Below are 22,803 nucleotides of genomic sequence, written 5' to 3' on the forward strand. Positions count from 1 at the left end.
TCCTTAGGCCAAGTTCTATCCTCTCCAGCATCTTGTTCGTCTCCTCAGCCAATTGACAACGAGCCTTGTGTTTAATAACTGTTGTCCGCTGTTGGGCTTGGGATAATAACGAAGATAGCCGATTCACTTCTCTAGAAGCAGCACCAACGGCCTCCTCGCGGGTTGCTGCTAAATTCTTGAAGTGATTGGTCTGTTCTTCCTGCTGCGCTAAGGAAGATTGAGCCTTTTCAAGTTGTTCATTTGTGACGCGAAGGCGTCCCTCGAGCTCTGAAAAAGACAACACCACGGAGTTAGCGTAGAAAAAAAACAAGGTCACACTCGATGAAATGGGAGTATACCTTCGACACAAGCCGAAGCCTCTTCATACTCATTAACAACCTCATCTCGCGCTTCATCAAGATGATCATATTCCGCGGATAATTTCTTATAGTCTAGTTGAAGGTTGGTGAGAGTAAATTGACAGGCATCTAATTCTACCTGCTTCATCGAGTCCATATGACGAAGGTGGTCGACCTCTTTATTTATCTCTGAGACCCCTTTGCTGAGTCTGTACATGCACACTTCGAGATTCCTCTCAGACTCAGCATGACGAGCTACGTCGGCACGAGACGCGGAAAGAGCATTGCTGAGAGCGTAGACTTCAGCACGAGCATCATCTCTTTCTCTGGCAAGACAGAGCATATTATCCTGGACCCCTGAAAGAGGAATGGATCGAGCCGTCTGTAATTCTTCTTCCAACAGCTGAATCCTAGATTCCAACAAGGAAGTGCGCTCACGGGCTTCCCGCAGATTATCACGGGTCCACAGCAGTGTGCCATTAAATAAAGCACGATCATGGTTGTACAAATTTTGCATGTCGACCATCTGAACATGCCGCGCGCGCCATACCTTAGCCCGAGCATCCCATTTCTTAGCTTCACTCTTAATTTTCTCAACCAAATCTCTAATACGAGATTTTTGCCGAACTCTTTCGTTTCGAAGCCATATCAGCTCGGGGACGCCACCCACTGGAGATAGGGTGGGGAGACTCAGACAAAACAACTAAGAGATAAAAGAATGACGACATACTGCGAGGGAAAAGAACCAAACCTGTGAAAGTGGAAACTTGGCTACGAGTTTGCTCTAACTCAGCGCGCACTGCAACAAGTTCTGAACGAAGATCAGCCTCTGCTTCACCCAGCTTTTCTTTCTCCTTAAGGCTTTTCTTCAGCTCTTCTATTTCCACCTCAGCCGCAGATAATTCCTTTTCTCGGTGACGAAGCTTAGCCTCGAGCTTCAGAGATTTCGCTTTGAAGAACTGATACAGCACGTGGTTACAATGCTCGCTCCTCATCATCTACACATCAAGATGACAAAACATTATTTCACCGAAGCGTCTGATCGTCACGTAGAAGTATGTACGAAAATTTACCTCCAGCACACGCTACTGCGGAAAGCCATATTGATACCCGTCGGCGATAGCCATCATATCGGCAACGGAAGTAGGAGGCTCCGGCACGAGGGTAGCTTCGGGAACAGTCAACCTTTTCCCCAGGCTTCAGACACCTGCGCCTTAGAAGACATCTCCATCATGCGACGGGTATACGCGGTTGATTCTTTTTCCCCAGTAACAACAGGAGCAGGATGAGAGACAAACAGAAGATTCTTTTCCTTAAACCAATCCATGATGGCGTCCTCACCCTCAGACGTCGGCGACTGGGGAAGACTATCGGCAGGCGCATCAACGACAGATTTTCCTTTCTCTGACACGACCCCCTCAGCACGAATGTTGGCATGCTCCTCCGCGCCTACATGCACAACAGGATCCTCCGCACCAACATCTTCTACAGTAGCATCCCCATTACCATCACCACCAAGAACATCACAATCATCATTTGGGGAAAGTAAAGAGAAGTCCTCTGGAAAATCGAGGGCTTCGTCAAAGAACTCCCCCGTGGAATACATCCGATCAAAAGAAAATTCTTGAGAAGTGGGAAGGGTATCCGCGACATCACCAGCAGGGACGGAAACATCCCCGATGACAACGTCATCAGCCACCACAGCTTTGTTCCTTCCTTCATCACCAGCGTGACCAGCGAAGACCTCTTCTTCGACATTGATAGGGGAGGTACCAGTACGTTCCTCCCCATCTGTAATCTCGTCCTCGGCAAACTCTTCGTTCACTGGACTAGTAACTTCTTCTTGGGCTTCGACCTCGCCCATCACCGTAGTAGAAGACTGCTTCGGCCTAATCTTTTTCTTCTTCAATACCTGAAACCAACACCACAAAAAGAATTATTTTTCCCGTCTGATGGAAGTTCTAAAAAAGAAGCGCAGCTAGAATCTGCGTACCTGAGCAGCTGAGATATTCTTCGGTGGGAGTATAGCACCGGAACCATCCTCCTCGTCTCCCTCTACGACGTCCAGAGCATAAGGAAAATTCATGCCCGCAAAGTTCAGACGCCAGGGGCAGAAATCTCCATAGCGAACAGGAGGAGATTCGCGCGGCTTACTATTCTCGATAGGCCGCCAACCGCGGGGACCAGGAATCCAACCGTAAGCCCACGGACCAACTATCTCGATAACGGTGGCGTGCCACTCGTAGTCATGATCACGCTTGATCCTCTCTCGCGCAGGGAAGAGTTTCCGACGACTGGACGCCTCCGTGCCAGGAACATACTTCAGCTTGGCATCGCTGACCTCATTTAACAGACGAATCTCGCCTCGAGGAGCAGAGAGATTCCGAAGGCTGACACTCCACGGCTTGCGATTCCTACTATTGACGTAATCACCGAAGGAGTTATTGAAATTCTCAGGAGTATACCATTCCTTCTCCATGGGATTGGGGACGTAACAAGTCATCGACGTTTCCCCCTTACTCCGCAGATAGCATTCCTTCAGGGCGCGGAGATAATTCCCCGATAGTTGGGATACGGAACGGCTGTGAGTATTGGTGGAAGAACCCTCACGACTAGCGAGCACGTCGTAGTAGAAGGAATCACCTGATTTGTACAACGGCAGCATGAGACCAGCTTCGAATGCCCCAACCGTCGTTAACAAATGAAATTCATCGAACTCATACTTGGAGATAAGCTCATATGTAATATCATCCTCAGGGGCATAGAAACGAACCCCGAAGGCTTGAAGCTCATGATTTTCCTTGAATATTTCAAGATCGATATGCTTGAAGGTTACTTTTTTCCTGCTAAGAGAGACACTGCGTATTAAGGGAGCAGCCTCATCCTCCTCGGCGGGGCCGGATGAACTAACGAACGCTTCCGAAGCTTTTCTCTTCACGGGGGGATTCTTTGAAGATTCAACCCTAGGAGCTACACCCTTCGTATTCTTCCCTTTAAAAGTTGGAGAAGACCGTAGATGATGCTCGGGCACTAACGAACGTAGAGGAGGAATGTCAAAAGCAACAGCGCGGGGCGGAGCCTGCGTACTCCTAGTATCATCACGAGGACGAGCCATTGAGCGATCAAAGACTCTTCGAGAACCAGACGGAATTATCGGAGGAATCTCTTCCCTAGAGGACGAGGCTTTCGCTCCAGAAGAAACTCTACTCCGACGAACATCATCTTGAGACTCTCGACGCGGAGGAGATCTCGATAACCCAGAATCAGGAGTCTGATAAGTAGGCTGCGGACGGTCAGACATGGCTGCGGAAAGAATAAAATCAAGAACAAGTTACACACAATCAAAAAACATTACCAAAAATCAAAAAACACATCCATAGCAATACAACCACGATAACGTAGCAACCCTAAAATTAGTATACATGCTCAAAATTTCACCCTTGAAGTAATGGCTTCCTTAATTTAAGATGAAGAACAGGGGCAAACTAGTATGCAAGCATCAGAAGAAGTTCTTCATCACAAACAAGGAACAACAGTAGCAGAAAATTCACAAATCAACACAGCATAAAACGGTGGAAATAAATAAAAGAAAAACTTACCGGCAAAAACAGCAGTAGAAGAAACAAACAGGAGAAGCGGGCGTGGTTAATGCTAAGGTGGAGAGAATTTAAGATCACAGGTGCAATGAAGACTGACAGAAAACTTAAAGATCACAGGTGCAATGAAGACTGACAGAGAATTTAAGGTCACAGGTTCAATGAAGACAGACAGAAAATTTAAAGGAAGAATGAAAACTGAGAGAGTGTTTAGGAAGAATGAAATTAAATTTTCTTTCTATCCTTAAAATACCCGAAAGAAAGAGAAGGAAATTAAGGGAGGAATGGGAAACGTGCCCGTTACATAAGCAGTTAATGCACGAATAAAAGACGTGCCCAAGTATCTAGGAGAAGTTATTAGGAGTGAGAACAATATGCGACGATAGTTTTTCTTCAAGGCACCCATTAGTCATTCAAGCCCGAAGAAAAGGGGCAAATTGTGTACACATATATCTCACTATCAGACACGTGTATATAAAAAGGTACGTGGAAAGCATGCAGGCCAAAGCATCAAAACATGATGCGTCACGAAACACCGAATAAAAGCCGAGGAGTTACTTTATCTCATCCCCAAAAGAGGAGCTAAGATCAACGGTGGAGAGAAAGTTAGCTGACACGGACTGACAGGGGCAGAAGACACTTGTCTGACACGAGCAGACCCCTCAACTACCCGCATTAAACACTCTGAGCAGTGTACGTGTCGACCAACCTGTGGAACGAGCGAGGATGCCTCTGCGGGATCAAGGGGCAAACGCAGACCTCCGCGTGATGGACGCAAGGACACAAGAAGATAAGGTTCCAACGGTCTTCAGAAATGGGTCCCACGTTCTAACCTTATAAATACCCAATCTCCACCAAGAGGAAGGGAGATCGAAAATATCAGGAAGGGAAGGAGAGAGAGAGAGAGAGAGAGAAATAGTAAGGGTAAGTTAATCCCTTAGAGGAGAGAAACATGTAAACCCCAAAAGTCATTCAACTATTCGTGTAACCGTGAAGAACATAGTAAAACAACTAACCCCGTGGATGTAGGCCTTAGTGCTGAACCACGTAAACCTTGGTCTTATTTACATTTCAGCACTTTACATTCATTTAGCTCCGTGCCTGTTTGCTTATATGTTTTGTTTTCCTTAACACTTATATCCCATGCACAAACGCCACGCATGGAGTTGTTGGATGAGGCCATGATAAACCCGAAGGTTTTGAGCCAATGAATCAACACCAGGGTACCATCATCATAATCTCTTTAAACGATAATGATTGATTGTGAGCGTTCGGACCCCCTCGTGGTTTGTGTGCTCACATCAGCACAGCTAAACATCATATAAATGAAATGAACAAAAGTTTTCGTATTTGTTTTAGAATGGATCACACGCGGAGTCGAATGACAAAAAAAAAAAATACCAAAGATACAAGAAGAATATTTTTGCTCGAATATTCCAACGTATTTAACCAAAAGTTAGTTAACATTAATCAGTAAAAATGAACGCGCAATTAGTTACCAAAGTGAAAAAAAAAAAAAAAAACTGACAAAAAATGAAATGAAATTTCTTTCTTTCTTGTCTATTTAATTAAATAAATTTTGTTGTTCGCTCGTTGATCTGGTCCCGCGGAAATCTCTCTCTAACTTTTCTCTCTTGTTTTCTTCTTCTTCTCTCTCTCTGGGAAAACCCAACCTCTCTTTCTCTGAAAGAGCTTCATCTCAGAACATTGATTTCTTCTGCTTCTTCCTTCTACGAATCATTCATTGCCTATATAAAGGTTTAGAGACCGAGAGAGTCAGAGAGACTTCTTCTTGTTTCGGGGAATGTTAGAAATTTTGAGTTGACCTTATCATTTATATAGAGTATGAAATTTGATCCGTCTCTTCTTCTTCTTCTTCTTCTTCTTCTTCTTCATCTTCTTCTTCAAGTGGTCGGTCTCCTTCATCATCATAATAACAATACCATTTTGAGGATATCAACTTAGAGTCTCAACATTTTGAATGCAGTTTCAGATAAAAACAACCCTTTTCTCAAACAAAGGTAACAACACCAACCAGTGAATGCAACCTTTGTGGACTTTTTAATCTATAAACTATTCTATATATATCATATATATATATATATATATAAATTTTTTTGAAGAAGAACCAATATCTTATGATTTGAAGAAAATATTGTTTATTTTTTTTTGTTCTAATTTGGTTTATTTTCTGTGTGTTTGAAGATTACAGTTGCAGAATATCATCATCAACGTCATCAGTATGTCTGCTTTAATAGCACGAACCGGGCGACATAGGCAACGATATGAGAACGATTTTCGCCTTGTAGCTGGGTAAGTCATTTTCCTTTTCTAACTTTTCGGTTTCACTTTTGACTTGTTTCATCATTTGTCTTGCATTTTCGACTCATTTTTTTGTGTGTAATTAGGATTCTAATAGTTCTTTTGCATTTTTGAAAGTCCGGTAAACGCGATTACCGTGTTTATTGTGTAATTTGGTGGTTCGATCAATACTGTTTAATTTAAGCGCGTTGAAAATCTGGCTTGTAGAAATTGTTGTTTCGTGCCGTTTTCTTGAATTATTGATTGAGTGTGCATAGGATTAAGCTCATGTCATTGTTCCGCGTTGTCACGATTCACACCACAAGACTAAGTCTTCCTTTCGGATGAGAAGTAAACACCAAATTTGGGTATTTTTCAATCCTGTCAATTTGTGTCTGTTGCAAATTGCATTACTTTAAAATTTAAACCACTCGAGGTTTTAGATGAGAACATGGGGAAATTATTAAACCTCAAGTCGTCTCCGAATGAGATATACGGAATCTGAAAATCTAACGTATATGAACGTTTTTGATGTATTGTCTTGAGGTGTATGTTTGTAATTGCCGTCCAAACAAGTAACTCCGGTTGTAGCTAATTCTACTTGAAACATCAGGAAACTTGTCAATGGAAGTTCAGATCTTTTGGTGAAATTCTACTGGATATAGAAATCCACAAAGGGATGAAGTTTCTTGGCCATGACTGAGTGGATGATGTCATTTTCATGTGCTTCTTGAGAGGTTAGGATATTGATATCTAACAGTCATCAAACATGTGATATCCAGGGCAGTTTTCAACTGTTCTTTGTGAATCCAGCTATCTTTGCTATATGGACAGACAGGAATCTTTTGGTGATGATGTATTCATGTCTAGTTTCCTACCTGGTCCTCGTGTGAACTATTGCTCCGTCTCTGGTTACTACTGCATCTATATGTTCAACCACGTTATTGGGAATACTTGCTGACTCTCTTCTTATAAAACACGAACAGGTGTATTCCATACAGAATCAAGAAAGATGGTGAGGATGAGACGGTTGATTGCGAGAGTAGGTTGGAACTTCTTATGGTGTCATCTCCTGATCGAGAAGACCTTGTTTTCCCGAAGGTATGTATTCGCCTGTTTTCTCTATGTTATCTTCATTTTTTTATTATTGCTAAGTCCGTGCTAAGGATAGCAGCACATGCTGTATCTGGAGTGTTATCTGACATTCTTTCATAATTTGGTCTCAGGGTGGATGGGAGGATGATGAGACGATAGGCGAAGCCGCATGTCGTGAAGCCTTGGAGGAAGCTGGAGTTAAAGGAATACTAGATGTAAGCTCATCTTCTTGATTATGATACTAGTAGCAATTCTACATTCTGCCTACTGGGTAAAGAAGACAAAATGATATTTCCTTGTGAAATAGTATCAATTATGACTAAAGAAGACGGAATGATTTGGGGAAATTCATTACTTTTCTTAGGCTTGATGATGGACGAGCTCTTTTGTTTATTAGGCTTTGTTCAGACTCTCCCACAGTTAATATAAGATTATTTAAATCAATTATGAGAAGTGACTTATGTTCATTTTGCCCGAATCACCAACTTAAAGATCCGTTTTTCGTGTACAATGCATCAAAGATTATTTCTTCTCACTCTTGATGTTTTGTTTACCCTACTGTACAGGAAAGCCCCTTGGGAATGTGGGAATTCAAAAGTAAGAGCAGACAGAATAGCTGCAGTACGGAAGGATCTTGCAGGGGTTACATGTTTGCGTTGGAGGTGACTGAGGAACTTGAAACCTGGCCAGAGGAGGATAACCATGGCAGACGTTGGGTAAGTCCGCCAGTGCTTGAATTGTTATTGGTCTTGAATTACCAATGTTGACATCGTTGAACTTGTTGGTACGTGCATATGTGAATACGCTTTGTCTTGGAAGATAGTTTTGTTAATCACCTTCTACCCATGTCGTACGCAGTTAAGTGTTGGGGAATCATTCAGACTCTGTCGATATGAGTGGATGCGAAGAGCTCTAAACGTATTTCTAACAGTGTTGTCAGAACTGGGAAAATATGAAATGAATGAAGATGAATTGACTGAACTTGGCGATAATAGTGATGCGGTTTCTGTCGCGGATGTTGTCATGGGCGATCATCAAATAAGGTCTCCAAGCTGTTTTCTAAAATCTTCTGGGTCCCAGCAACTTGCCGGTGAGTCTTATAATTGCATTGTCTTGGGATGACAATGATGACAACCCATCATTTCATCCGAGAATTTGGCTTCTCCATCGATTACCTCGACCCAGCAGCAGAATTAATAGATAAGCCCCTTTCTTCTTACGGTTCTACTATGTTCGACATGTGTTGTACCGGACGTTATTTGTAGTCGAAATTGTAGAAACTAAGTTGTGGGAGGTCACCTATTTTGTTGCCTGTGTAGTTGAACTGGGTCTTGCTTGTATTCACCTCATAGTTCTGTAACTTTAATCAATTTAGACAGAAAATAAATAACAGAATGAATCATTTCCGCCAACAGTTTTTCTCGCTTTATATCATCTTCTTTTAGATAGGATTAATGCATTCAAATAGCATCTAGACGTGGATGCTTCTCATGGACGCATCGGACGTCCAAGCTCCGAATGGCAAATCAATACACACAAAAAATAAGGGAGGACTTGGATTTGTTGAATAGGATCTCATTAGAGTGACAAATGTTTGGCTCATATCATGTTCTCCCTTAAATCGATCATGTTACTGAAACTCATCACTATCTTTGTTGGGATCTTGCAACAATGAACAACACGTTAGACGAATCAAGATAATATGTAAAGAACTAATCCGAAACAACTCTATTAAAATAATTTTACGAGGGCAGAATCACAGGTTCAACAAGTTGTCCTTAACATATTAGTTCGCGGATATACTCGAGTTGAGTAATACTAAACCCCTCACAACGAAGATGTGTCCAGGATAAGACTGCCCGATATAACTTGAGTTAGCACAACGCAAACTACCCTCTCTTCGAACTCAGCAACGGGGATTAAAAGAATTACTTTTCGTATATATTGAAAACTAGGCCTGTCAACGGCACTTAACGTAACAAATAATGGCTCTGCCGCTACCGTTGCCGTTTAAATTAGCGGTTAACCGTTAAATGCCGAAGGAATTGTAAAATCCAAAACCATTGCCGTTACGTCGGACTTATCGGCTAACGGTTAATTTTCCGGTATTAACCGGTATGTCACAGGACAACACAAAAGCAGGTTTAAAACACAAACCAATTACATAGAATAGTTCTAAATCCAAGCAAACAAGTTCTAAATCCATGACACACAGAAAAAAAAACATACATATGTTCATGTTCTAAACCAAATTACATGTTCAGATCATCACATGTTCTATCAAAAGAAAAAAACCAAGTTTTTGCAAAAGAAAAGACAAAGGGATGCCAACTGCATCTGCAACTGCAAATGCATTCCTCCATCTCCAAATTCTCCACTGCCAATGCCAACTGCATTCCTCCTTAGTCCTCAACTTCTGCATTTTGAAAGAAAAATGAAAAGTGTTAGACAGTGATGTCAGTGAAGCAACTTAAGTTGGCAAAGTGGCAATGTCAGTGCAATAAGCCAATAAAAGTAGCAATGTCAGTGCAATAAGCCAATAAAAGTGGAAATGTCAGTGCAGTCACAACTATCAGTAAAAGCTAGTAAAATATTAAGATATAAGGAAACTTACCAGTAACACAACTATTGCTCTCACTGAGAGTGAGATCTGGCAGCCAATCACCCAAACAAAGCAAAGCTTCAACAAGATCTGGAGCTAATGAACTCCTGTGAGATGTGAGAACTCTGCCACCAATACTAAACATGGATTCTGATGCTACACTTGTCACTGGAACAGCCAATACATCTCTTGCAATCCTTGAGAGAATTGGGTACTTAGCAGAATGATTCTTCCACCAACTTAAGATATCAAACCTCATTTCTTCAGCATCCGTGCCTTTAGGAAGAACTGGTTCTGCTAAGTATGTCTCCAATTCTGACTTCTCAACCTCAAACATATTGTTTTCCATAATGAAATCATCATAACCAAATCCATATGATGTTGTTGTACTTGTACCTGCACAGCTCTCAAATGCAGTTGAATGCATTGCAGTATCAAAATAATCTGGAGCTGTAGTGTTTGTTTCATAAGCACAGAAAAGAGCATTGAGTGCAAGCTCAAATTTGTTATAGTGACTTTTATAGTGATCCACACCATATACTCTCTTCATAACAAACTCCACCCATTTAGCTTTGTACCTAGGATCTAAAACAACCCCAATGCCCATCAAAGTGTTACTTTCTTTCCAGTAGCTATCAAATTTCATCCTCATATTATTGGCCATGTCTCTGATGTACTCATGCTGACTTGATTCCCATATCTTAATGCATCTATTAACTTCTTGCACCCCATTATAATATAAATTTGCTGTGGGATACTTAATCCCAGCAAATTTGGTTGAAATGACATCAAACAATTCCAAACATTCACATATGTGTACTCCTTGTTCCCACTCCTTAGAGGTTGGTAGTATCTTGAAGTCATTATCTAAATCAGCTAGCCTAACAAAAGCTTGTCTCAGAAAGATTGCATCCTTTAACATCTTATAGGTGGATTTCCACCTGGTATCCACATCTAAACCCACAGACCTTGAAGAAGGAAGCTTAACTTGAGCAATAGAAAATTCAAATCTCTCTTTTCTAGCCTGACTTGCTTTGACATATTTTACACACTCTCTAACTGCATCTATAAATGGAGCAGCCACTCTCATTCCACACCCTACAATTAAGTGTAATACATGATTACTACACCTCATTTGGAACATATCCCCATTAAGAACTAAACAGTCTTTGCTATCAAGCCATTTCTTCAGATGGTCCATCATAACATTGTTGGAGCTAGCATTGTCAGCAGCAACAGCAAAAAGCTTAGTATCTATGTTCCAATCTAGACATACTGATTTCACTACAGATGCTAGAACTTCTCCAGAATGTGGTGATGGCACTAAAGTATATGCAAGTGTTTTCTTAATCAGTTTCCAATCATCATCTATGTAATGCATTGTCACACAGCAATAACCATCCTTTGTATGCTTACATGACCACATATCTGTTGTTAAACTACACTTAGATGTAATTGTCTCAAATTGGTCTTGTAATTCTTTTTTGAACTCAGTTCTTAGTTTCATGATATCTTCCCTAACTGTATTCCTAGTGTAAAGTTTAGCAGCAGGATTTAAAGACTTCACAAACTCAACAAAATATGGATGCTCAACTATAGTGATTGGATAACCATGTTTAGCAATCATTTTGGCAACTAGTATCCTAGTAGCATCAGCATCATACTTCCAATTAGCAAGCTTAGTTTGTGCATTACCTGTTCTGACTGTAGTAATCTTTGTTTGTCCTTTCTTGTTTGCAGGCTTGTTTTGGCAAGTTTTGGCATGGTAATGCAATTTGCTGGTTCCTTGGCTACTGGGTGCAGTCATTCTCTTATTACAATGTTTGCATTTAGCTACAAGTATCCCAATCTCCTTACCTTTTACCATCTTCTTTTCAGTTAACCTTCCAAAATCATCCCAAACATCAGACCTTACTGCACGCAGTTTCTTCTTTGCTTCAGCTATAATTGGATCTTCATCTACTTCTATTTCTTCTACTGCTTCTTCTGTTGCAACAGCAGCAGGTGTTGATTGAATTCCTGATTGTTGAACTTGAGATGCAGAAGGTAATTCAGATGCAACTGAAAGTGATTGAGAGGGATGACTTCTTTTTGATGAACCAACGCAATTGGATGCTCCTCTTTCGCTTTGGGTCATGATTAATTTCACGAATTGAAAACCCTAATTTCAATTTTCTTCTCTCGTTTGTGAGTTGATTCAGTTGAAGAACAGAAGAAGATGAAAATGATGTTGATTCGAGTATAGTAACCTAGGTATAGATGAATTTTACACGTGCTAGGCACACGTTAGCGGTTAACGGAACTAAGGCTAACGGAAATAGGTCTTTCGTTGCCGTTACCGTCGGATAAAATTAACCGCTACATTATCGGATAACGGATAACGGATATAATGGAACTAAACATAACGGCAACCGGGTAATCGGATTCGGCTAACGGATTTCCATTGACAGGCCTATTGAAAACAGAATTTCGAGTTGTATTTATAGGATGAATACTTGCAAATCAAGTTAGGTTTAAATCCGTGTAGAAAAGGGACTTGGTGCATGCCATACGCGCATATCGCATGGTTCAACAAGTTGTGTGTCCAGGATAAGACTGCCCGATATAACTTGAGTTAGCACAACGCAAGCTACCTTGTCTTCGAACTCAGCAACGGGAATTAAAAGAATTAGTTTTCGTATATTGAAAACAGAATTAAGTTTAAATCCGTGTAGAAAAGGGAATTGGTGCATGTCATACACGGATATCGCATGGGTCAAAACATGTATTTTTGCCCACCTGCTCCACCCACATTTTTTTACAACATATTCATAAGAATATGGTTATATAGTGGAACTCCATTTCTATTGTACCCCATGTGGGACTAAAGAGAGATTCATTCACTCATAAAATGAGCAAGTATCCTTGGACCCATAGGTCACCAGTTCAAACCAAGACCAAAACATTTTTATTAAAAACTCATTTTTCTCCAACAATCTTCTAAGATGGTGAACGGGATTTCTGAGAGTGGAAACCGAAGACCTGGCAAGAGATGACTCTTATTATTTTGCGTCTCAAAGGTTTATTTGGATTCAATAACACCAACTCATGGCTTTGTGGACAGCCATCTATGTCAAATTTTCAAGGCAAAAGGAAGTGTTTTATGGCCCTCAGGAATGTTTAGCATTTCGTTTGGAAGGATGAAAAATGGTAACTGCAAAACCTCATTTGAGCGTAATTAAATCCAAGGGAATTATTATTTCTCAAAAGTTTTGTAGCAACTGCAGTTTGTGTTATGATATATTTAAACGAAGCTTTATGATAAGTTGGTTATACAAGCTCAAAATAAGCTACAAAAGCTTTCTACTGAAAATGGTCTTCTTACGGAATTCGAAGGTTAAATTTGAATTATGCACTGTAGAGAGCACTGAAATGGTAAATCTGACAAGGGAAGGTTTACAATTTTTATTGGTAAAAAGTTCGAAATACTTGAGGTTCTTGATTCCTTTCTTCCCATTTTTTGTCCTTCCTCTCGATGTCCAAGTTAAAAACCTGCAAACACCTTGGCAAATGAACTCTTGTTACACCACCAACACTTGAGCTTGAGTAATATATTTGATCCCAATTCTTGTTCTTTTCCTTGATGCAGCATGTGGATAATTCATTGTGGCATCCTGTTGAAAACAAACTCACTCGTTAAAAAGTAGCTGATGCGATACAACCAACGAAAGCACAGCAAAAGTATTGAGTTTCCAGAAAGCAGGCATTAAATCTGCATGGAAATCATGTCAGGACAGGAAGGGCAAAAGACATGCAGAGAAAATGTTTCAAGTAGATACATACAGATGAAGAAAGTACCAAGTCTTTTTCAGAACTTAAGTGTAAACAGAAGCAGCTTAGAAGAAGTGAAATTTGAAATTTTCATTAAATGGGTTGTAAGCGAATACAAGAAGTACTCAGAAAAGTATATAACCCACCTGAGTTATTACACGAAATGCTTGCATTACTAAATGTGAAAATAAATGCATTTGCTGCACCAAAATCTAATATAAACACTGACTGTACAGGTATTTCAACTCTCAAAACCTTCAGAACCAAGGAAACCCCCACATACTGAAACTCAGAATACGGATCAAAGGCATTATCTTGCAACATGTACTCAGTGAATGCGATTAAAATGAGCAAACGGCTCTGGGTTGGCTTTAGATGCAGGTTTAGCCAATTCAGGTGTACCAAATACATTCCAAAATCTTAGAGTTTCATCCCCTGCTGCAGATGCAACAGTACATCCATCCGGACTCTGCACAATTCACAAAAACAAGATTAACAACAGTTAAAGGAGGAGGGGAAGCTTATTATTCATGCGTCTTTAAGTCAATTAGTACCTGAGCCATGTATAGAACCCTTGAAGTGTGACCAGTAAGCTCAGCAATCTTAACCATTGATGGATACTTCCAAAGGGTCAATTGGTTTTGAGTGAATCCATGAGAGCTCAAAAGTTCTCTCTCATTTTTGTTCCACAGCAAAGAACAAACTTGTGATCCAGTATCAACAGAATTTAAGCAAGCTCCAGTATGGGTGTTCCAAAATTTAATACATCTATCACCTCCGCCACCACCAGAAGCAAGTAAATTAGCCTGGAACGGACACCAAGCAAGGGCTTTTACAGCAGCAGTGTGGTCTTCGAGTCTGTGAAGCCATTGAGTTGGAGAGTTTGACGAAGCAACTGATCTATCCCAAATATGAAGAAGGTTGTCATTCCCTCCACTTGCTAGTTGTTGTCCTGATGAAGACCATTTCAATCCACACACTTCTTGATGATGTCCTCTATATGTTTCTACAATGTGGTTTCTGATTCTGACATCATTATTGATAATCAAACTGTCCATTCCTCCTGTGGATAGGACGTGGTTGTTCCAATCTATAGCACCAACTCGAGATTCATGACCACCTCGTAGTGTTCTCAGTTGTTTGTTAGATATAGAATCCCATAGTTGAACTTCGGAGTTGTTCAATCCAACAGCAATGTGACGACCATCAGGTGCCCAACTCACTGGTAATAGGGCCTGTATCTTCATCGACGGTCATGAGTTCAGAACTGGATGAATCGGTTGCATCCCACAAGTACACGGTGTTTCCGAGAGCTATGGCAAGGACATTTCTGCTACCCCAATCCAGCAAATTCAAGTAGTAATCGTCAATGATCTCTGGAGCGTCCAATGTCCTATCTGAAGTCTGGCATCAAAAAGACAAGAACATCAGAACCATTTGAAGAATCAATATAATCAGAAATAACCAAAAGTCTCTAATTTGAAGAAAAAACTCACTTGGGGAATGGATCTTCGGGGCTTTGCTGGTTTCGCTTGTTGAAGTGATGAAGTTTCAGGGAACAACGACCGCGCAGGTGTAGGTGGCTTGTTCTTGAAAGCTAGAATTCTGCTTCTGTTTAAGTTCAAAGCCTCTGCAAGTTGCTTCCTGAAAGCCTCTTTCGCCGGAGAACTCACAACTGGATTTTCCTTACCTTTCCTTGCTTCCATTAGCATGTAATGTGCATAGCCAAAATCCATTGCAGATCTGTTTGGGATAAACCGATCACACTGCATTTTTCAAAATAGAACCCAGATCAAATCAATGCTATGGATGATATCAGCAACATATCAGATTAGAACATTACAATGAATCTAGTTAATAAGAAAGGTAAACTAATTCCAAAAACTATTGGCAACCAGAAATCCCTAAGTCTGGTTAAAAACCCCAATTTTTACATTTAATTAATTCCATCACAGAATCTAATAACCACCCAGGAATCTCTCTATAACTGATTAAAACCAATGAGGAAAGAAAAGAAACTAATTCCAAAAACTATTGGCAACCAGAAATCCCTAAATCTGGGTTAAAAACCCCAATTTTTACATTTAATTAATTCCATTACAGAATCTAATAACCACCCAGGAATCTCTCTATAACTGATTAAAACCAATGAGGAAAGAGAAGAAACTAGATTTTGACAAACCCTCTATATCTCAAAAACCAGAAGAAGAAAAAAAAACCTAATTTCCTAACAATTGAAGAACACAGTAATTCACAAAACCAGTGCAAATTACTTTAAAAAAAGTAAATCAGAATCTAAAGCCCTAGATTACAATGAAGAGATTGAAACAGAACATACATTATCTTTAGAGTTTTTTCTGCGGAGGACATGTTCTTGCAATGGATTTCTAGATCTAGACTTGTATAACACACCGAAAGATCGTCCTGCATCCTTAAAAACAAAAACAGAGAAAGAAACAAATCCTGCAAAATAGAAGAAGAATAGATCAATCCAAACAAAAATAAAAATAACCAAACTGTAAAGAGACTAATAATTAAACAAATATCAACTGAGAAACTTAGATCTGAGAGCTTCGTCTCCGAGTGCGGTGAAATTAGATCTTAGAGCTTCGTTCAGGGAGGCGACAGACTACAGAGAAAGTAGAGTCGGTTCGGTGCTGGAGAGGTAATATATTTTGAATACGACGAGGTCGGTGAAATAGTAGCCGTTAGGTTTTATTGGGCATAACTGCCCTAATCGAAATTCAGAAACCGCTTGTTATATTTAGAAGGGGGATTTTGTGTTTCCCCCAAAATAAATAGCCACTTTGCGTTACCCCTTTTTTAAATTGATAATTGGTGAAATTCTCTGTAACCTGGATGTGCCGTGATACACCAGTTAAATGAGCACGTTCATTACACGTGTGAGAAATAATAAAATAATATATAATCAAAGTTCCAAAATACCCTTAAGCCTAATAAAAAAGTAGAAAGTGAAAGAGATTGGGACTTGAGAGATCCTTATTCTTAGTCTCCGTCTAATTACTCTTCAACATGAACCCTAGCCTTCAATTTAAAACCCGTCAGATTGCATCATAGTTTCTTCACTACCAATTTTGTTGAATTTGTTTTTTGGATCTTCACAGGGGAAAAAAAATCCCGATTTTTTCAATACTTCCCTATCAAATACTCGACTAACCTTTTCAGTTATGTTCCTTCTTACATGGGTTGTTGTTTGGGATAAAAACGAATTTGGTGATGGATATCATTTCTGCTGTTACAGCCGTACTCAATATTCATCTTTCCTTGTGGAATTGGTTGGAAATTCTCTTTAAATCCCTTCTCTCTATAAACAATCAAAAACCAAAACCACTATTGAAAAAGTAATGAAGGAGATGGGACGAAACCCCACTTCACCGGACAGGCTATTATCAGAATCCTGATTCAATTTTTGAATTTGACAAATATTATGATGTCAATTAATATTGAATTTGAATCAATTTCCAAAATTGATCTTTTGCAATTGTTTTAACTATGATTCTTGAATGATGACGGCAATGATATAGGCATGCTTGCAACCAAGCTTTAATGGCGGATACTCGAGATAGAAGAACCCAGTTTTGCGGAGAGATGAAGACAAAGGGAACGTGTAATGATTTGAACCGACATTACGCAAAGATCAATTCCCGACCGTTTATCTAATTCAGTTGTTTCTAATCCTTAGATGAAATCGATTACATGGCGTGGTCTTTAATTTGGGGTAAAGGGTATTTATAGGTTTTACATATTAAATATTTTATTATGGCACACACTTGTTCTGCACCTGCGCAGTTAACTGAGTGATAACGGTAGTCATAACAGACAGGGGGTTTCACCAATTATAAATTTAAAAAGGGTTAATACAAATTAGCTATTTATTTTCAGGGGAACACAAAATCCCCCGATTTAGAATTGTGTCATTTGATTCGAATGAAAACGGAAACCGCTTGAGTTCAAGACCGCGTAGTGCAGATCAACATAGTTGTTGTAATATTTTTTTTTCTTTAAGAGAAAAACAGGCTAGCCAGATCAGCAGCACCTGGGTCGGGGTTCCAGTAAACCTACACGGCAGTTCCTGTACATGTAAATCACAACATAGTTGTTGTTCTACTATCCTGAACAGACTGAACCTCAAAACTAATAGTGTTAACCTGCAATGGAAACCCCCTCCCATTGGCATCCTTATAATTAATTGTGATGGATCATGTTACTAATATTGGTGGAGTTGGACTAATCATTTGTGATTTTGCAATGGCATTCTGTGAAGCAAAGTGCATCTATATAGCTAACTCTTGGAGTGCCGATCAAGCAGAATGCTGCGGTCTAATGAAAGCAGTAAGATGGGATAGTGATTTACAGCTCGAGAAGTCTACTTTTAACTAGATTCACAGATTGTGGTTGATGCAGTAAACAAGAATGTCTCCAACTCCAAAACTTAGTTTCTGAAATTAAGAGTTTCTTTAGCAAGTATCATTCCTGACAATGTATGCATGTGCCAAAGAAAATAAATAAGATAACTGACCAACTATCAAAGTCAGCTAGAGTAGAGAAATTGAGTAATGTATGGATTCAACATCCTCCTAGTAACATTTATGTTATGTTAAAGGAGGACATAAACCATGTAATCACTTAATTTTAGGTAATAAATTTCTTTCGCTTAAAAAAAATGGAAACCAAATGGAAATTTGCTGGTTAGTCCTCAAACCATATAATATTTATCATATAGTCCACCGGAAAAACCAGTTCTCCGAAGGTCCAAAAAAATTTTGAAAAATGAAAATTATGTCATTGCTCATCAGACACGTGCGAACCATCCATGTCGTACGGAGAAACCAATGCGTTTCATATCATTTTTCACCTGATACTAAAATCAAAACCAACAAAAAAAAATTAGGACACCGTAATCAAAAACTGAAAACTCATAAAATTCAAAACCGAAACTACAAACCGGACAATACAAAAGGAAGGAAATCATCAAGCTAAACTTATCAAAAGAAATTGATACTCAACCTTGTAGGTATGCTCTGAGCTGATTTCTATCAACAAAAATGGTTACAACAAGAAAACTTGAAAGAACAATAAAAGAGAAAGTAGTAGAACAACAAAGTACTCTCGATTCTCAACAAGCATCAAAGAAGAAGAAGAAATCTGTTGTTTCTGAACCACCATGAAAAAAGAATAAGAAATCTATTTGTACACAACCAACAACATAGAAGAAGTGGTGTGATAATATCAAAGAAAATTTGATCAAAAAAAGCCGACATGTAATGCCCTAAGAAAATATGGAACCATGGTATTGCAAGTAATATACAAAAAATCTTGCAAGGGTTTTATGTTGATGATGGTTTAATGGTGAGCAAAGGTTATTCCATGGTTTCCGGATGCTACATATGTCGAAATGAACAAGATAGTATGAGTCATTTACTTTGAGATTGTCCATTCAGTTTAATTATTTAGAATTGGGTAGGTAATATCTTTGAATTCTCTTGTCCTATATCATTTGATGAACTACTAAATTTTGCTCAACATAAAAATCCTATTATCAAGGAAATTTGGATGACTGTAGATTGTGCATTTATGTGTAAATTATGGTTTCAAAAGAACGTGATAATATTTGATGGACAACTCCTTGTCGGAGAAGTTTTAAGCAAAGAATAATGCGGATTGTGTTTGAAGGTGGATTCAAAATGAAAGGTACAAGATGGAGTCAGGATCATGATTTACAAATTCTGAATTTTTTCAATGTGGGTACAAGACCTATTCGGTTTAGTTGCATCAAGGAATGTCGTTGGTTATCTCCTCAATATGGATATGCAATACTTTGATGTGATGGATCATTTTATGGTAACCCAGGGAATGCTGGTATGATGTCATAACAAGAAGTCACACCAGTCAAATCCTGGATACAATGCATAGCGGGATTGGAATTGCTACAATTTTTTTTGTTGAATCATTTGCGGTGGTGTGTGCCATAGCATGTACATTATCATTACATCTTATTCGAAAACTGTGGTTTGTGATTTTGGCAACAATGATGTACCATGGTTTGTGGGAGCTAGATGGTTGAAAGCCTGTCAATTTTTCTTAGAAATTCAGTATAACCATTGTTTTAGAGAATTGAACTTCTCATCTGATACCTAATTAACTAAAAAGGGATCGAGTTTAGATGCTGGTAAAAGAATTATTCATTACGGAAGACCATATTTTTTGAAAAGGATTGAACTGCCTAATGTCCCATATTATAGGTTCTGTAAATAGAATTTCGGGTCTGTTAGTCTAAATGTTCCAGCTTACCTTTATGTTTGGTAGAAGTTAGTAGTCATTGTGATTCATTTCTGTTTCGTGTGGTTTGTTGTCGTTTCCCTGTCTCCTTTGGTTATATAATTTAGTCTTTTTTATTAATAAAAAGATGTGATTGAGTGAAGAAAAAACAACATATGAGAAGAAGAATTTGTTGATACACAACCAACAACAAAGAAAAAGAAGAAGAAGAAGAAGAAGAAACTTGCGGTTTTTGCCAACAACTTCTAGTTTAAAGAAATACAATTCAATATGTGAAATGTTTTTACTTTTATTTTTGAATATCAATTTCCTTACATGATCCTACAATACATATCAGTATTACTGCATGTATGTTGTGTATGATCCTATAGTACATATCAGTATATATTGCTAAACACCTTAGTTAATATTTGATATGTACTGTTGAAGTAATCTGTTCTCGAATTAGTACATATCAACACATACTGACGGATATATATATATATATAATAGATACACGTTAGTTTTATGTTATATAAATATGTAATGGGTAACCCCTTTTACTCTTGGTATGTACTAGTAAACCCCTAGTTGAGATGTGCAGGTGGAAATTATGTTTTTTGAGGTTTCAATACTAATAATACATATTGACAGTATGTTTGTCACGTAGGTAATGTCAAGAATAACAAAACGAATATGAGAGTGCCCGGAAAAAAAAACTTAGGAAAATATACAAATTTGATTTTAAGGGGATTTTCACTTTTGCTAAAGTAATTAAGGATGCGAAGACATATTTAACTGAAACACAATTGAAAATTATAAGTGAGGCATCGAACGAGAATTTGTTCTTAATGTTCTGGTACACCGAGTACAACATTGAACATGGGAAAAAAATAAAGCAATGGTCACTAAACTGATATAGTTTTATAGGAGAGGTCGAGTCTCGAACGAGCTTAAATTTAAGTTTTAAAAAGACATGGAGTAACTAATGTTTTGACATCCAATCCCAAAGAAATGGGAGCCCTTTTTGGTATGCCAAGAACGGCGGAAAGAGTACACCAAGATCCATCCCTAACTGTTAGATTATTGCTCGGTCGAACTCATAAGTATTTCTATCTCAAGCTTGTTTTCAAATTTAGTTGTCAAAACTACATCTTGATTTCTAGTCTACAATTAGTTAAGTCTCGGATTAGGATGGAAGATGTAGTTAATAAACGGACATCACAGCAGTCATCATAGTGTTCTACCGTTTTAAGGAGAAGATAAACCAAATCTTTTGGAAAACTTCTTCAACAAAAGGTAAGTGAAGACTGAACCACCTATATCTCAAGTTATATTCATCTCTCTGTCTATGAGACGATTTCGTGTAACTAATGAGACCATCGTAAGCATGTCAATATTTTCGAGTCAAGTTTATCTTGGTAATTAGTTCTCGAAATATATGACTAAGCTTAATGAACATTTGTTCATACTTGATGAATTTCGGTTAAGGACAATCTATTGTTATTAATCTAAATTATGATTCAAGATCATCATTCGAAAATAGCTTGGAATAGTGATATGTATATGTTGATGGTGGAATTTAGTTCAAGGGGTAAAATCATAACCCTGTATTTAATGCGATGTCATCCTGTAAATGAACAAAATCCATTTGAAAGTAATGAGTGCATAAACCTATTCGCTCACAAATGTATTGAGCAATTCAATATATTTGTATATATATATATATATATATATATATATATATATATATATATATATATATATATATATATATAATTCACTCAGAATGGTGCATATAACAACAATCCCAAATATTCTATGAACTTTATTTTCCACCAGCATTATTCATTAATGCATTGCCTGCCTAGTATTTTCCTATGCTATGTTCCCCATCCGAACTCTCAATATTGGCATGACATGAAGATTAATGTTCACTCGCAACGGAGTAGCACGATTCTCCCGAAGTGTCAGTATTGAGATTTGCATGAAACCACTCACACAGGCTGCACCACTCTCTGATAAGAGATTTTCGTGTCAACGCGTTTTTTAATTAAAAGTTAGCACGATCGACACACTCAAATTCCCTAAGAAAAACCTAAACTGTCCATGTCAGTCTTAAAAAGCAATCACAACCACACGATTTGGCCAGACAATTCAACAAGCTTAGCCTCTTCCCAGCGGAACCAGGCAATCTCCATGATGTCCACCGGCGGCCCCACTATAGTACCCCAGCCTATCGAAATCCCTTTAGTTCACCTACAACACCCATGATCGCTAGCCAGAACCAGGGTGATTACACTGTTGAAAGATGAGCTCAAACGAGCTAAGATCGACCATAACGGTCTCAAATTCATCACATCCTCCCAACTTAGCTAACCTAGTTGGACGGTCTAGATCTTCCTTCGAATGATCAAAGAGGTGTTGGTGTGTTCACCGTCGACCCAACTCCATCCCTGGTCGATCGACTTGCCCAGGCAAGCCAAGAGTGCATCAAATCGTTTTCTCAAACTAGGGTGAACACGCTGTTTCAGAAACCCTAAGTTGCATTGTGGCAGCGTGCTTCTGTCGCAAATCGATCACGGTCGTCCATCTTTGCCAGCTAAATTGAATGGCTTAAATCCAATTTTATGCGGCCTAATAGTTGTAACATACTCACCGGCAGCTCGCCTTTGCATCTGACCAATCGGCCTGCTCAAACCAATGTCCAGTGCCTTGAATCGATTAGCCTAAATAGGTTTGGCCACACGACTTCTAAGCCCTAAATTGAATTAACGGCAGT

The 22,803-nt window shown here is 39.0% G+C and overlaps 2 protein-coding genes and 1 pseudogene across 2 annotated transcripts; 1 reads left to right on the plus strand and 2 right to left on the minus strand.

Annotated features, from left to right (window-relative positions):
- The first annotated feature begins 5,521 nt into the window (after nt 1-5,521).
- LOC113281225 (nudix hydrolase 13, mitochondrial-like) lies at nt 5,522-8,742 on the plus strand. The gene is made up of 6 exons (XM_026529911.1): nt 5,522-5,955; nt 6,140-6,247; nt 7,222-7,336; nt 7,462-7,545; nt 7,897-8,046; nt 8,189-8,742. Exons 2-6 carry the CDS (start codon nt 6,177-6,179, stop codon nt 8,450-8,452), a joined length of 684 nt encoding a protein of 227 aa, XP_026385696.1. The 5' UTR covers nt 5,522-5,955; nt 6,140-6,176; the 3' UTR covers nt 8,453-8,742.
- A 4,451-nt stretch (nt 8,743-13,193) lies between these two features.
- Nucleotides 13,194-14,074, minus strand: LOC113281227. The gene is made up of 2 exons (XM_026529912.1): nt 13,889-14,074; nt 13,194-13,585 (listed from the first exon to the last, which is right to left on the minus strand). Exons 1-2 carry the CDS (start codon nt 14,064-14,066, stop codon nt 13,377-13,379), a joined length of 387 nt encoding a protein of 128 aa, XP_026385697.1. The 5' UTR covers nt 14,067-14,074; the 3' UTR covers nt 13,194-13,376.
- LOC113281226 lies at nt 13,814-17,452 on the minus strand (annotated as a pseudogene).
- Nucleotides 17,453-22,803: the final 5,351 nt, after the last annotated feature.

Source organism: Papaver somniferum, chromosome 5, assembly GCF_003573695.1.
Source record: "Papaver somniferum cultivar HN1 chromosome 5, ASM357369v1, whole genome shotgun sequence".
NCBI classification, from domain to species: Eukaryota; Viridiplantae; Streptophyta; class Magnoliopsida; order Ranunculales; family Papaveraceae; genus Papaver; species Papaver somniferum.